The 16,372-nt window shown below is 48.6% G+C and overlaps 1 protein-coding gene across 21 annotated transcripts in view; it reads left to right on the plus strand.

Moving 5' to 3' along the window:
- The window catches only part of LOC100026020 (zinc finger protein OZF-like), a 515,718-nt gene that overhangs the window by 466,827 nt on the left and 32,519 nt on the right, over positions 1-16,372 (plus strand). For 5 of the 21 annotated variants that reach the window (XM_056814482.1, XM_056814483.1, XM_056814507.1 and 2 more), the window contains exons 1-2: positions 6,539-7,355; positions 10,292-10,343. The exons of 10 other annotated variants lie outside the window; for them this stretch is intronic. In XM_056814482.1, the coding sequence (XP_056670460.1) occupies positions 6,844-7,355; positions 10,292-10,343 (564 nt within the window). In that variant the 5' untranslated portion in view covers positions 6,539-6,843. Of the gene's footprint in view, positions 1-6,538; positions 7,848-9,680; positions 9,815-10,291; positions 10,344-16,372 lie in introns of those variants that run through there. 6 more of the 21 variants (XM_056814493.1, XM_056814494.1, XM_056814485.1 and 3 more) reach the window with 4 other exon arrangements.

The raw sequence follows: 16,372 nt of genomic DNA on the forward strand, positions 1-16,372 counted from the left end.
CAGTCAGCTTCTCAACCGACCCTCTTCAGTCGACCAAAGCGCCCTTGACCAGATCCCCCAAAACCGCACCATTGAACAACTTGACGTCCCTCCTTCAATAGAGGAAGTCCAAAAAGCCATCAAACAAATGAGTGCAGGCAAGGCACCTGGTAAAGACGGGATCCCAACCGAGGTGTACAAGGCCTTAAATGGAAAGGCACTCCAGGCATTCCACATAGTACTGACCAGCATATGGGAAGAGGAAGACATGCCCCCAGAACTCAGAGATGCCTCCATTGTAGCCCTATACCAGAACAAAGGCTCACGAGCAGCCTGTGACAACTACAGAGGCATCTCACTACTCTCCACTGCTGGAAATATCCTCGCCCGTGTTATACTCAACAGACTCCTGTCATCTATCTCAGAGCAGAACCTGCCTGAATCACAATGTGGCTTCCGACCAGATCGCAGCACCATCGACATGGTCTTCATGGTGAGGCAAATGCAGGAAAAATGCCATGAGCAGAACCTGAGTCTCTACATTGTCTTCATAGACCTGATGAAGGCGTTCGACACAGTAAACAGGGATGCATTGTGGGTGATCCTCAGCAAGCTCGGTTGCCCAGCAAAATTCGTCAAACTGATCCAGCTCTTTCATGTCGACATGACAGGGGAAGTCCTATCTGGTGGAGAGACTTCCGATCGCTTCAACATCTCCAATGGCATGAAACAAGGCTGTGTCCTCGCTCCGGTACTATTCAACCTATTTTTCACCCAAGTATTACGACATGCTGTGATGGATCTAGACCTGGGCGTCTACATCAAATACCGACTGGATGGCTCACTATTCGACCTTCGCCGCCTGACTGCAAAAACAAAGACAACAGAGAGACTCATCCTGGAAGCTCTCTTCGCAGATAACTGTGCTCTCATGGCCCACCAAGAAAATCATCTCCAAACCATTGTGGACAGGTTCTCCACCGCAACAAAACTGTTTGGCCTGACTATCAGCCTCAGCAAAACAGAGGTGCTGTTCCAACCTGCACCAGGGAGGCCAACGAACCAGCCATGCATTACAATCGACGGCACGCAGCTTTCTGACGTCAACACCTTCAAGTACCTGGGCAGTACCATCGCCAACGACGGGTCCCTAGACCACGAGATCAATGCCAGGATCCAAAAGGCCAGCCAGGCACTCGGGCGGCTGTGCTGCAAAGTCCTCTAACACAGTGGTGTAAACACTGCGACGAAGCTCAAAGTGTACAACGCAGTGGTCCTCAGCTCGCTCCTGTACGGTGTGAGACATGGACACTGTACCGGAAGCACATGAAACAGCTGGAGCAATTCCACCAATGCTCCCTCCGGTCAATCATGAGGATCCGATGGCAGGACCGAATCACCCACCAGGAAGTCCTCGACAGAGCCAACTCCACCAGCATCGAAGTCCTGGTCCTCCAAACCCAGCTACGATGGTCTGGACACGTCATCCGCATGGACCCACAGCGAATACCAAGACAGGTATTCTACGGTGAACTGTCAGCTGGACTCAGGAAACAAGGCCGACCAAAGAGAAGATTCAAGGATCAGCCAAAGTCCAACTTGAAGTGGGCTGGCATTACACCAAAGCAACTAGAACTCGCTGCCTCTGACAGAAGCAGCTGGCGAACCCACATTCACCATGCCAGCACCACCATCTTTGAAGATGAGCAAAGTCGACGTCTTGCCGCTGAGCTTGAATGCCGACACCAGGCCACAGCCGCACCTCCCGTAACAGCTGGGGTCCCAGGCCCCGTGTGCAACAAACTGTGCGCCTCAGCCTTTGGACTCCAAAGCCACAGGAGGGTACACCGTAGATGAAACTGCACAAAGACAATAGTCATTATCGATCACCGACAGACTACTATACATACATGACTGTGATTGTACTGTAGAAGAATATCTTTGTAAAAGCCGACAAACAATATTTTGTTCTTTTTTGCCTTTGTTAATTGTCACACAGAGCTGATGGATGATGTCCATCAAATTGGTTTCAACCTGTATAACGGTTTTGGAGAATTTAATTGTCTAATAATCTAAATTGATTTTAATGAGTATTCAGACATGGTTTTCAGATATTTGGGAGCATCCCTACCTCTGACTGATCATTTATTTGCCTGCCTCTTGAGTTGTTTGTAATAAGAGGTGTAAAAATGGAGATTTGAACCCCAGATTTCAATCCCCAGAAGTCCTTGGCAGTTCCCAGAATTCCCTATAATCTCACCTGAGTCCTCACTCGAGTGCGAGATCTCAATTTGTATTTAAATTGACTGTAACGCCTACTCCTTCTCTTCTTGTACTCGGAGATTGCAAGTATGTAGTGAGCAGACTAAGTGTGGGGGTTCTGAATTTGGCTAAATCAGCCATGGGCACATGGTTTATTATTTTGTATCCTTGATTTCTAATAATCTTTAATAAAACTCTAAAAATATAATACTTTTAGTAGAGAAACTAATTTAACTGTTACAGAGGTCTATGTTGTATTTGTTGTATTTTCCCATCTCTGCATTTTTTGTAAGTGTAATGGATGATGTATCTGAAATGATTTTCACTTTTTAGTCCTCGGCTCCATGTGAAAATGGTTGGGACATATTGGAGACAGTTCTGTTACACTCTTACAGTCTCAAACCATGAGGGAGGGAGGTACCCAAGTGACTTAGTTACCTGTGATGGGTTATAATCTCATCCAGTAGGTGGGAATGATTTTTCCTGTGAAGCTTTGTAGCTTTGAAATGGATTTATTATATTTTGTAATTCTTCATTGACTGTACAGAGGTTTTTTCTGTCTTTTTTTTCTCCCACCAAATTTTGGAATGATGGTAATAATATAAACTTTGTTACTAGTATCTTTGCCAAAGTTGAAAGATTGCTAAATCTGTAGAACTTGACAAGTATTCATGATTTCAAATGGTTTTACGTGTCATACAGCAAGTCATGTGAATCCTAATGATAGTGGGTTTGTTTGTTTATTGTCATTAATGGTCTCTTATAATTTTGGGGATTTTGGAACTTTTTAGAATCTGTATTAGTTGTTGTACTACTGGTTTTAAAAGCCTTTTACCTGGTGGAAAAATTATGTACACTCACACTGTGGATCCTGACCAAGTTAAGAGTGATATACATTTCATTTTTAAGTGAGCACCTTTTGTATTGTGCTTCTACTCAGCTAACACATTGTCACATGGAATGTGAACAGTGAAATTATGATTTTTTCATTATTTTTTTTCTCTTTACATTCGTAATGGGATATTGATTTTTTCTTTCTATTACCTAACATTGGTGATGTTTGGAGTACATGAGATCAGTATTAATATTTTTTTTTACTTGAAGGATAAAGTTTACAGTATAAGTTTACAGTGTCTATTAGCCCTAGTAATATGCATACCCCAAAGTTTTCAACTATGGAAACCTGCCATTTATTGATAAATGTTATGGGACTTTGTTTAATGATTCTGTCTGATTCCAGGAGAAGGGAACAAAAGAGCTCACTATACAGTGCCAAGTAGCATGAGGTCAAAATAAGACCAAATCCAATCCAGGGAGGATTGTTGAACTTCTATGCTGCCAATACCAAAGGACTTGAACCTAGTGTGAGAATTGAGGTTGCAGTGCTTGACATATGTTAAGATGCAGGACTTCCTTGAACCACACTACATGTGCAATACTTTGAGTCAAGTGCCTCAAGTTGGCTATCATCCTGGCTCCTCCTATCTCTGACAGTTACAGTACAATCAGACCAAGGAATACATTTTCCTGTTTGCTGATGAAACTTAGTCCTTTCTCTCTTATAGTTTGGCAATTTTGTAGTCCTGGCTGCAAATGGGCTTGTGAGACATAAGTCACTTTAGTTCTTCCAAAGCCTGTATCCAATTCACTGGGATTTCTGATTTTTCCTTTGCTGGGTCCCCCCCTCTGTTTCATTCGCTCTTTGCTCATTACCTGTGCAGAAGCTGTCTATTGTAATTTCTTTCTTCTTTTTCTGTTGTTTGCTCGAGTTTACCCCTTCTTTGCTCCCCGTATTTGGCTGTGCTCTTGCTCCTCTCATTTTGTTTTGGTTTTGGGGCTGTCAGTCTCCCCTCTTGGAGCTTTGTCAGATCTCTTGGTACAGTCTCTAGGAGAGGAATGTTAGCTTCCCTGTCCTCTGGAGGCTTTTGACTGGATTGAGTTCAAGTGGGTTGGGCTGTATGTGGTATGAAGCTCTGAGGCTCTGAAGACTCCTGGAAGGCTGGGCCGCCCAGGCTCTGTCCAGTTCTCTCCAGCTGCTTCTCCGCTGTCCGCAAGTGCCTTTGGCCGCCTCCCTGAACTCTGAGGAGTTCTGATGGGATTATGTTTAACTGGATTGGTCTGGATGTGCCCCGAGGCAACGGTGAGACTGGAGCCCGATGGAGGGACCCAGCCAAGGCCTGTTTCTCCCTGGCTTCCTCCCCGATGTCCAAATTGGATGCTCCGAGCCTGGCGCCCTGCTGCTCACAAGGTAGACCCTCCAAACCAGCACCTTTGCCCGCTCAGAGGTTCCTGCTGCCTCGGGCTCAGCGCTCTGGGTTGTGGGGGAGGGGTCCTGGGACCTTCGCTCTGCCTTCCCCTTAGACCCAAGTATTTTCGGATTCTGGATTTTGGGGGGTGTACCTTTTGAGTCCAGAAGGAGGGTTCCCCGCTTCTGTCCTGTTGTTCAGCTTGGATTTCGGTGCCCTTGGAGCACTCAGTCTGTATCGGTAAGGAAGGGTCTTCCACGAGGTCTGAGCTTTTGCTGCTTGATAAGCCGCCATCTTGACTCCGCCCGCATAAGTCACTTTAATTACATAAGTCACTTTAATTGGTCCTTGCTGTGATTTAGGAACCTATTACAGGTTTATTATTTTTTACTCAGAATTTTATACACATGAAATTAAAATTTTTTTTATCATATCTGTATTTCTTATTTTTTATACAGAATTTCATTAATTTTTACTCTTTTATTTGGGATTTTTTTGGGGGTGGTTGTTTTTGTTTTGTTTTATTTTGACAATATACCTATATACTTAGTCATATATCCTAGTGTGATTCTGGTGTTGGTCAACACCCTCCTCAGGGGGGATTGTATAATTATCCTAAAATGCAAGGTTTAAAAATTTTTGGAGAAATTTCAGGAAAAGAAACTTGCTAACACTCAAAATCAAGAAAGTGGATCCTTTTGGAGAAGGTACTGTAAATATGCCTGAAGAAGCCACACATTGCATCAAAAGATCCAGAATGAACCTTGGGATACAATGAACTGAATTGAAGGGGGTTGAATATACTTACTCTGAATGTAAACTCTTATGCCAAATGGGACTGCTCCCTAGTTGGCATTTTGTCAATGCGTCTATCAATCAGTTTTTGTATTTTTACTCCCATATCTAACTATTGTATCACCCTCTTAGAACAATGCAATATTGTATGTACTTTTAGCTAGAAGGTATTTAGTTATAAGATAGTCATATTTAAACGATCCACCGGGGAGACGGGTCTCCCAAAGGATCACAGGGGGATGTCAAGGAAGCTCATCCCCTCCCCCTCCTGAGTAACTTTATCTGTCCATCAACCATTCCTGACATACCACAGTTGCACCAGTTCTGTATGTCAATAGAAGTTAAGGTTTGGGGCAGAACCGGGGAGAATATGAGAGCCACAAGACCATGGGAGAACCAAAGGAGAAGAGACAGAGCAGGCGAGGGGGAACAAGGAAGAAACTGGTAGGCTAAGTTAGCATGCACCCAGGTTACTTAGGAATGATTGTCTACCCTTCCTAATAAAACTTTGTAAACTATTTATCTCTGGGTAGCAAGAAATATTATTTAATTTTTAAATGTTACAGCAGCTTCCACTAGGGAAGTCTGTCACAGCTGGTAGATTCTTTGTTCTTTTATTACTAAATCGGGGTTCCAATAATTGAAATTCTGGGTGTTTGAACTCACTTTGTGAAGTGCACCCCTTCAACCCTGCTATGGAACCTGAAATGAGCAGCAGCTCCCCTCCCCCAAGATGAAAAGTAATCGCCAATAACGCCAAGTATTACATGAGATTTATTAATCCTGGGAAAAGAGAGAGGGGTCACACCCAAACTTTCCCTCCAAACCCCAAGGACATAACGTGAGACGGAACACGGGAAGCTGGGATTTAGCGTTCTGGGGAGCAGATTCTAATTTGCCGTGCCCCCCCCCCCCATCCTGTTCAGGTCCATTCTGGCAGAAACTCCCCAACTGGGTCCGAAGGTCAGTCTGAAGCCCAGACACAGCGGCCTGGAGGGATCGTCCTGTGTCCTGCCGTGCTGCCTGCTCCTCCCTCCCGGACGCCTCTGGACTGTTCTCTCGGGGAGTCATGCCGTCTCTCAGCCAGTGCATTTGTCCTCACGAAGAAGAGGCTCCTGGGGCCCAGCACTTAGTGTGGGGAGAGGAAGGGGGTGAAGGTCGGGGAACCGGAACGTTTGGTTCTGCGCATTTTCTTCAGAGAAGGCTGGACTCCGTCCATAGTTATCCCTTATCTGGAAAGGGGATCAGGGGAGCCGGCAGGACCTGGGCAGAGGCAGAAAGGCCTCCGTTCAAATCTGACCACAAGCTCAGACTGGAGACACAGCAGGGAGATGGGGGAGGAGGGAAGAGGGAGAGGGTCATCCCGAGGCGCAGCGCAGAGGCCTCTGGGAAATAGGAAGTCAAGATCCTGCCCAGTCCATCCCTCCTCCGCTTTGAAAGCTTTTCCTGCTGGGGCTCGTTAGAGGGAACTCTGGTGCGTACTCCCCCCACCCGCCTGGGCAGGGTGGCCAGCAGGGGCCGGCACACTGCTCTTCCCCTGACAGGTGTCTAAAACCTCGGGATGTCCTCGAGGACTCCTGACAGGCCCCGGCCCCAGGGATTCCCTTCCTCATTCGGTTTACTGAGCAAGAGCCAGGAATTCCAACGCCAATTCCTCAGAGGTCCGAGCTCACGGGACCAAGAAGGTGCTTTCCCTGGCTTTTGTTGCTGGGGTAACCTGGGCGGGGAAATAGCAGAGGAAGGGGCGTGGCTAGAGAGAGACCAGAGCAAGAGGGCGTGGCTAGAGACCGCTGCCCCTGGAGGGGCGGGGCCTTCTCCTTCTTCCTGTGGCTCTGTTCTCCTGCCGACCCTCAGCAGGTCACACTCCTCCGGCCTGGCTGAGGAGCCAACCCGTACCCTCGGGATCCTGATCACGTCCTCCTTATCTGCAAGCGTGGGGAGGAGAAGAGACTATTTTGGGGTCTCCCGCCTCCGGCCTCGGAACCTGGGGCAGCGCAGAGGCCTCTGGGAAGCAGGAAGCCAAGGTTGTGCCGAGTCCACCCTTTCCTCTGTCGCCCCCGAGAATCCTCCCGGGTAACGGAGGTACTTCGTGAACTGGTGGAGGCGGGACAGCGGGAAAGGGGGCGGCCATCCCACGGGGACCCACGGGAGGGGCTGGCGGGGGTCCGGAAAGGACGTGGGGCTGGAGCAGAGCCGTGGTTATCGGCGTGCCCTGCGGGATCTTCTTACCGGTTAAAACGCCCTGCCTGGAGAGGGTGTCCAGGGGGTCAGAACAGGGCGCAATGGTACCGCACCCTGTAAGGACCCAGGAGTCCTGCCTCCCCGGCCGCCCCTGGGCAGAGCCTCCCCCACCCCCTCCTCGTGCTCTCGGGAACGCCTCAGGCCTCCTCACGTGTCGGCTCCCCTCCTGCACCCCCCTCCTGGGTCAGGACCCCAGATTGCAATTCCTTCCCTCCATGCCAGCTCATTGTTGCCCGAGGCAGCCTCTATGCGGGCTAAATGGGCACCACTGACCAGAGAGAGGGCAGAGAGCCAAGAGGCGTTCAGGAGGGCTTCCTGGAGGAGGTGAGATTGTCCTCTGGACTGCAGGGAGGCCGGGGAGGGCCAGAGGACGTGCTCCTGGCCAGGAGCTTGGGAGATGCTTTTGGAAACTCCCACAGGCCCTCCTCTGGTGCTGCTTACAGTGAGGCCTTGTCCTGCGGGCCTGGCCAAGTAGACACGGTTGGGGAGGCCAGTGTGAGCAGTGCCCTTACAACACCGCAGGGGGGATGGCTGCCCCTCAGGGCCTGGGGGGGCTCCCGGCCTGAACCCCCCCTTAGCTCCATAGGAAGTAGCATACAGTCCAGGCATTCCCCGAGAGTCCAGGGAAGGCCCGGCCCAGAGACTCCGGGTGGCAGTTAAGACGCCCACCTGAGAATTCTAAACGGCCTTGAGACCGGCTGGCCACTGGACCCTTCCAAACCCCAATGGAGAATCTTCCCAATAAGCTGGGGGTGCTGCTCTTGGACCCCGAGGCTGGTATGGCCCAGGGCAGAGGGGGCCCGGAGGAGCCCCCTTTCAGCTTCCCCTTCAGGACCCAGGAGTCCTGACCCCCAGCTCCTGGTTAGAGATTCCATCGTCAGCCCTCTGTGAGGATCCGCGAGCGCTGCCTTCCTGTCCCCTTCCTTGGACCCCTGGCCCTTGGCCTGGTCCCTTTCCGGTTCCGCTCTACCGGAGGGTCCCAGGAGCCCTCCCCGGCGCCTAGGGAGACCTCAGTGTCCCGCCATCCGGTTTGCCCAGGCTTAGCCGCCCCCCAACGCTTCAGTCTCCCCGGGGTCCCCGCCCTCCTTGCCAGGAGCCCTGTTGGGCCACGTGCCTTCCCAGCCCCCCCTTGGCTCCCCCTTCTGTCGGGGCCCTCAGACCCCTTTCCCTGCCGGGGGCTAAATCCCAGCCCGGGGTTTGGCTCCCACTCTCGGGGCTCCTCTGGTCATTTCCTGGCAGCTCCCCTCCCCTCCCCCCCTGCCCAGGGTCTCTCCCTTCCAGATGTGTAAGTTGGGGCGGGTGGGGGGCAGCGGGGGTCGAGGGCCTGGACTGCAGCCAGGAAGCTTCTTCCTCAGGGGGGCTGGAGGGTCCCCCAGGCCCGGCCAAGGCGCCGCACAGAGCCCAGAGGACACAGGGACGGTCCCTGTGGGTCATGGGGGGGGGGCCTTGCTTGGCCTCCCTGGACAGTCAGTGAGTTCTCCAGGCACCCGGGACGAGGTCCAAGCCTGCTCCCCTTCCCCCATCGCTGCCTTCCCGCCGGTCTGCTCAGAAAGGAGCAGAATCGGACCCAAGGGTGCCCGGGGTACCCTTTTATATTGGGGTGTGCTTGCCCCCCTCTCCTGGACAAACAGAGAAGCATGGGTAAGGGGGGCTCAGTGCCTTGGCAGTGACAGGGCTCCAGCCCCCCAACAGGTGACCCCTTCCTTAGTCACTAATGAGGATGGAAAACTTCCCTAAAAACTGCAGGGCTGCATCTCCAGGGCCTTCCCACCCCCTTCCTCCCTCTCATCTCACTGGGCCCCCCATCCACCTCAGGCCCGTCCTAGCTGTGTGACCCTGGGCAAGTCACTTAACCTTTCCTGCACGGGCTGGAGAAGGCGGGGCCCCCCAAATTGGAGAACTGCTGCGGGAGTGATGGGGGGAGGGAGGACTCTGCACACCAGCCCTGGGAGAATTCCCGGCACTGCGGAGCTTTAGGGCATGGGGGGCAGCATCGGAGTGAATTCCCAGAAGCCTCTGGGCTGGGCTGGGAGGGAGTGACGGAGCCAAAGAGGCGCTTCTGGGCTAATGTCTTCCTGGGGTCCATCCTTCAGCCTCTGGGGGAGGAGGAGCTGGGCCGGCTCTCGGCGTCTTCAGCCTCGACTGTCCTCCTTCCAGCTCAGGCCTCCACCTTCTGGGAGGGAGACAAGACCAGGCCCTGCTCTGACCTCTGGGAGAGTCCGGCGGAGGATGGCCCAAGGAAATGGCAGAAAACCCCAAAGGAGGGAGAGAAGAGCCGCCGAAGCGCGCCAGTGGGTCCTGGTGGAGGGCAGAGCTCGGGCCATCCCGTGGGGGATCCCGGGCCCTGCTGCCTCTTGGGGCTCTGGGAGGAGGAGCAGAGGGAGGGGACCCGTCAGCCCCCAGACCCTCTTCTCTTCCCAAGCCGGGCTGCCTCCCTGCCTGAGGGCAGGCCTGGCCCCAGGAGGGTCGGGGCTGAGCCAGACCCGGAGCCCGGAGGAGATCTGGCCAACTTTCTTCTCGGGTTCCACCAAGAGCCGCTGGCTCAGAGAAGGAGCCCAAAGACGGGCTTTTCTACACTGGGGAAAGAGGGGAAGGAACGCCCCGGGGGCTCCGGGCCAGGGGAGGCCTGTCAGGGAGAGCTTTGGCTGGAGCTCCATTCTGGGGGTCATAAAGTCAGGGGAAGGTAGAATCCTGAGGGAAGCAAAGCTGGGAAAGGTGGAGGAGCTTCCCCACCTGGACTCACCGGGGCTACTTTGCTGCCTCAACAGGGAGCCTGGAGTCCCAGGGATGGCCTTGGAGAGGGACAGACTCCGAGCCCCGGTAAGTGCATTCCAGCCCCATCAGCCAGGGAGGCCCTTCCCTGGCTCTGCCACAAGATGGCTGGGAAGCTGCTGCCTCCTTCCTGCTGGGCCAGTTCTGCTCCCACGTCCAAGGCAGGAGGAACAGCCCTTCCTGGCTCTCTTCTCAGGGTTTGGGAGGGATTCCTTGGCCCTTGGGCAGCTCAGACCCCCAGAGCCCCCCCAGGCGCCCCCTGCCATGCTGGATTTCTCGCCATCACCAAGGAAGGCCGTTCACTTCGTTGTCTTTCCTGCCTAGGGATGGAGTCTTTGCTCTCCTCTGCTTGCCTCGCAACACGCAGACACAGAGACAGACAGACACACACACAGCCTCTTCCTCTGTCTCTTTGGACCAGCCTGTTCCCACTTGAGTTTGTCTGGCCAGGCCTGAGGTTCTCCCCAGGTCTGTGCTGTCGTCCTCAGAGAGGAAATTGTCCCCCTGTTCCTGCGGACTCGCTTCTGCCTCAGGTCCTCTGAGTCTTCCCAAGTCAGAGAAAGCATCGGCTGCCCTCGAGGCCCCTCACAGTCTGGCTGAGGAGACCCCTCAGCAGCTGTGTCCAAACATGCTCTTTGGGGCCTTGCTGGAGGGAGGCCCTCTGGGAGGGAAGGCTCTAAGGGCTCTGGGGACCACAGAAATCATTGGTTCCCCAGGGGAGGGTCTAGCTGGGACTTGAAGGAATCTCAGAGGGAGGAGGGAGAGTCAGACCATGGAAGGTCTTGGCCAAGGATCAGCCAGGAGGCCAGTGAGAGTCCCTGGGTCAGAGGAGGAGGAGGAGGAAGGTGTGAGGAGAGAGGAAGGGGCTGGAAGGTCATTCTATGCCATTAGAGTTCAGGATTTTTGCTAGTGACAGGCAGAATCAGGCAGCTGGGGAAGCCCCCAGAGAGCTCCCCTGTAGCTTTTGTGTCCACTCCATAGTGTGACCCCATCACTGCCCGTCTGCTGCTGGGCTCCCTGACCCAGAGAGAGTCTGAGGAGTTTGGGGTGAGACCAGGGTGGCCCTCACAGAAATGGGGCCTTTTTCTCAGAAGAGGAGCTTCGAGTGATCTTGAGCAGAGCTGTTTGTACCAGAACCAGCAGCTGGGTCCATTCCTTCTGGTCTAGTCCTTCCCTTGTAGTTTTGTAGTTTTCTTGAGTTTCTGGAAAGCCTGGGAGTTTTCTTTTTAATAAGGAGGTCCTGAAGGAGACATCCCAGCCTTGTCAGAAAGGCATCCAGCCAGCTCAACATCAAAGAATGGGATACAGACTGGAGTCCTTTATGTTCTCCTAAAAATCTGCTCTCTGCCATCTGTATAATAACCCTCTGAGGCAAATGTTCTTATTTTCATCATCTTATAGTTGAGGAAACTGAGGCAAACAAGTTAAGTGACTTTTCAGAGTCATGTAGCATGTAAGTGTCTGAGGTGGAAGTGGAAAGCAGATTTTCATGAATTTCTACCATTTTATGACTATTATCACTATGTTTGTGTGCCTATCTTCCCACAACCCCCTCCATCACCGATAGTTTCCTAGCTTTTTTTCTTTTCTTTTTTTGGGGGGGGGATTTGCAGGGTATAAGATGAAGTCTCAGTCCTATTTTAGTTCCTGTTTCTCTTGACTAGTGACTTAGACCATTTTCCAGGTGGCCATGAATCCTCAACATTTCTTTTGAAAACTTTGTTCAGAACCTTTGACTATCTACTGGAGAATGGCTCTTGGTCCTGTGTTTACAAATTTTCTTGTATATCAGACCCTTTTCAGAGAAATTGGATCCCAAAGTTATTTTCATTGACACATTTTCTTTCTTATCCTGGATGCATGGATGTTGTTTGTGCAGAAATCTTTCTGTTTTAAGTAAACAAACTTCTATAATTGCCTCAACCTCAAGTTCAGCTAAGAATTTTTGGCCTAGAACTGCCAAATAAAACACCTCTGATGGACCATCTCATGCCTGTCAAATTTGCCATTGTGCCAGAAAAAGAATGATCAATTTGGAGATGTGTGAAAGCTGGGACACTCATGCACTGTTGGTGGAGTTGTGAATTGATCTACCATTTGGGGGAGCCATTTGGAACTCTGTCCCAAAGGCTTTAAAACCATGCATATCCTTTAATTTAGGCATGTGTCCCAGAGAGATCCCCAAGAGAGGGAAAGAACCTATTTATATAGCAGATCTTTTTGTGGTAGCAAAGAATTGGAAATGGAGGGATATTAATTGGAGGATGACCCAACAAGTTGTGGTATGTGATTGTAATGTAACCCTATTGAGCTATGAGAAATAACAGGCAGGATCATTTCAGAGAAACCTGGGAAGATTTCCATGAACTGATGCAAAAGTATGAGTAGAACCAGCAGAACATTTTATACAATCACAGCAACAATGTATGGTCAGTAGCTGTGAACGACTAGGTGTTCTAAGACGATCTCAAAGGACTTGAGATGAGAAAAACCATCTTCTTGAATTAAGTGATGGACTCTGAATTCAAACCAAACCTCCTCCTCCACCACCACCACCACCACCACCACCTCCTCCTCCTCCTCTTGCTCTTCCCCCTCCCCTCCTCCCTGTGCTTCCCCTCCTCCTCCTCCTCCTCCTCCTCCCCCTCTCCCTCTCAGTCCTCCTCCTCCTCCTCAGCTGTTGGTCTCTTTGACCTTGTGCTCGTGCTTCTTTGGCACCGTGCAATGGCTCTTTTTGTATTCTCTTGTCCTGGAATCAGACAGAATCATTAAGCAAAGCCCCATAATTTTTTAAACAATTAGTGGCATCATTTTTATAGTCTCAAGATTTTGGGTATACATTGACATTATAGCAAATGTATTTTAAACTTATATTACTGCAAAATCAAAAATTAAAGAGAATCTTAATACTGGTGACATGTGCTTCAAATATGAAATGGAAAGAAAAAATAAAAACTGAAATAGTATATTGCACATGCAAGAAAAATATAATAATAAAAGAATTTTTAAAATTCAGAAATATAGCTTATAATCATTGACACACTGTGTCTGCTAAGGAAATATAGAATACAAAGTTTTCTCAACAAAAATGAGATCCATTTCCTCTTCATACCTGGCCATGATCCACTGTGAGTACAAGCAAATGATTTTCACAAAGTTACAGTTTTTTATAAAGAACAACAGGTACTGCACATTCAAAAAGTATTAAAATCCCCAAAGTTATAATAGTCCATTTAATGACAATTGCAAACAAACCCACTATCATATTTTACATGAATGAGTCTGCTGTATGACATTTAAAGAAAATGGATACTTGTCACAAGTTTTTCAGGTGTAGCAATGTTTTAACCTCGGCTGAGATTATTTATTTATTTTTTGGGGTAAATCTATTACTGTCATTACAAAAATATGGCAGAGGAGTCTAGAAAAAAAACAAACACCCAAACCTCTGTACTATTGATGTTGGTTAAAGTGAGCTGAAGAGTTACAAATGAAAGATACTCCCTTTTTGGGAGCCATCCAGGGGTACCATGCCCTGGGATTAACTCCCTAGCTCCTTTGGTATGAGACTGTGATCCATTCATCCATCCATTCACATTTTTATAAATGTGAGAGGTGGGGATTATAATTGTAATTTTCCAAAGGTTGTTATCCAATTGTAACCAGTTTTTGATAAAGTCCATCCATCCTCTATGTGACAAGGTTCAAAGTCAAAATAGAAAAAAGTCTGTTTTTATATATGGGCTTATTAATATTTGCTTATTATAGTTATAAGGGGAAAGCAACGGAATATAACAGTAGTTAAAACCCAGTACATTAAAATGATTCAGTGTAACAGAATAGTATTTAATACATTAATGTATGAACTTAAAACCAACAAAATTAATTCTTAAGCAAAACAATCAGCAAAATGCAATAAAACAGAGATGTTTACAAAACATTGGAGTCTGAAAAGTCTTAAAAATACAACCTCCAGTCTCCTTAAAGTTCATTTTTTTGTTTTGTTTTGTTTTGTTTTTTTCCATTGAAATTCCTTCTGTCAGTACTGTGGAATATCCCATAGCAAGGGATAACATGGGTTTTAGGAATCCCAAACTGGGCAGGCCCAAACGGTAAAGAGTTGTAGGGAGATAAATTTCTCCTCTGAATTTCAGATAAGTAAAAGGATCAGTGCACTGAAAAAACATCCTTTGAAATAGGCAATGCACTGCTCTATCATAGAATATGCCATGCTTGTAATCAACTTCCTGTTTGGAAAAGTCTCTTCCCTCCTCGCTGCCCCCCTGAGGTCCCCTGCCATGTGGAGGCTAATTGGTGCCTAAGGAAAGAACACCCCAGTTTTTTAGCAGCTGGTTTGTGATTCAAAGACACAGTGGCAGTTACCAGCAGCCTGGGTCCTGGGGTGGGCCTGGGGTTGGATGATGAATCTGGCTCAGAGGTCAGAGATAAGGAGTAGAGTTGCTGGGGCCTGAGGCTGGGGCTGGGGCCACTGGGTGAGTGATCTCAGTCAAAAAAGTCAGGAGTGAATGGCTAGAGGCAGGAGTGAGCAGCAGGAGTGAGCTGAATCAGGAGAAGCAGCTTTGCGAGGGTGGGTGGGTAGGAGGGGTGGGCGAGAAGTCTTGGCGAAACGTGGAGAAACGTGGCTTAAAAAAATTATCTAGGGTATCTTAAAAAAATTGAGTTCTGGTCTGATTTGTGGTTGCCAAAACTATAAAAAAATTAAATCTCTAATAATAAAAAATATAATATTTTATAAGATTTATTAAGGATCATTAGAAATCAAGGAATAAAGAGGTTACAAAATAAAAACCACGTGCCCATGGCTGATTAGCCCATTTAAAATCCAAGCACTTAGTTTACCATTGTACTTGCCTGCATCATTTGCACAGGAAGAGCTCGTGGGAGACGTGACTGCCAGTTAAACACCAATTGTCTCACCAACGTGGAGACTCGGGCGAGATTATAGGGAATTCTGGGAACTACCAAGGACTTGTGGGGAATTAAGTCTAGGGTTTGAAATCTCCATTTATACATAACTTCACAATTTTTCTACAGGAAGTTGCCAATCTATGATCACTAATACTAAATGTATCCTGGGGAACAATGCACAATTTTATCCCACACACAATTTATCTAATTCCCCTCTATTAACATGTTCTCTTTTTTATTCTTATTTTAGATCTTTCAGTTGTATTTTTCTAATTTTAAAGTGTATATTGAGTTTATTCATTTTATCTATCTTTTATTATTTTTTTAAAATTTTATTTTATTAGTCAATTTAGAATATTTTCCCCTGGTTACAAGAATCATGTTCTTTCCTTCACCTCCCCCCACCCTCTCCCATAGCCAGCACAACATTCCATTGGGTTTTATCCCTAAATTCGTGTCCTTGATCAAAACCCATTTCCATATTATTGATGTTTGCACTAGAGTGATCATTTTGAGTCTATATCCCCAATCATATCCCCATCAACCCATGTGTTCAAGCAGTTGTTTTTCTTCTGTGTTTCTACTCCCACAGTTCTTTCTCTGAATGTGGATAACATTTGGGATAGTCCCTCTGGATGGTCCTGGGTCACTGCATTGCCACTAATGGAGAAGTCCATTACATTTGATTGTTCCACAGTGTGTCAGTCTCTGTGTAAATGTTCTCCTGGTTCTGCTCCTCTCACTCTGCATCACTTCCTGGAGGTCATTCCAGTTCACGTGGAATCCCTCCAGTTTATCATTCCTTTGAGCACAATAGTATTCCATCACCATCATATACCACAATGTGTTCAGCCATTCCCCAATCGAAGGGCAGCCCCTCATTTTACAATGTTTTGCCATCACAAAGAGCGCAGCTATGAATATTCTTGTACAAGTCTTTTTCCTTGATATCTCTTTGGGGTACAAGCCCAGCAGTGCTATGGCTGGATCAAAGGGTAGATATTCTTTTATCGCCCTTTGGGCATAGTTCCAAATTGCCCTCCAGAATGGTTGGATCAATTCACAACTCCACCAGTAATGAATTAATGTCCTGACTTTGCCACATTCCCTCCAGCATTCATTACTTTCCATTGCTGTCATGTTAGCCA

The sequence above is a fragment of the Monodelphis domestica genome, chromosome 2, assembly GCF_027887165.1.
Source record: "Monodelphis domestica isolate mMonDom1 chromosome 2, mMonDom1.pri, whole genome shotgun sequence".
In the NCBI taxonomy this organism is placed as follows: domain Eukaryota; kingdom Metazoa; phylum Chordata; class Mammalia; order Didelphimorphia; family Didelphidae; genus Monodelphis; species Monodelphis domestica.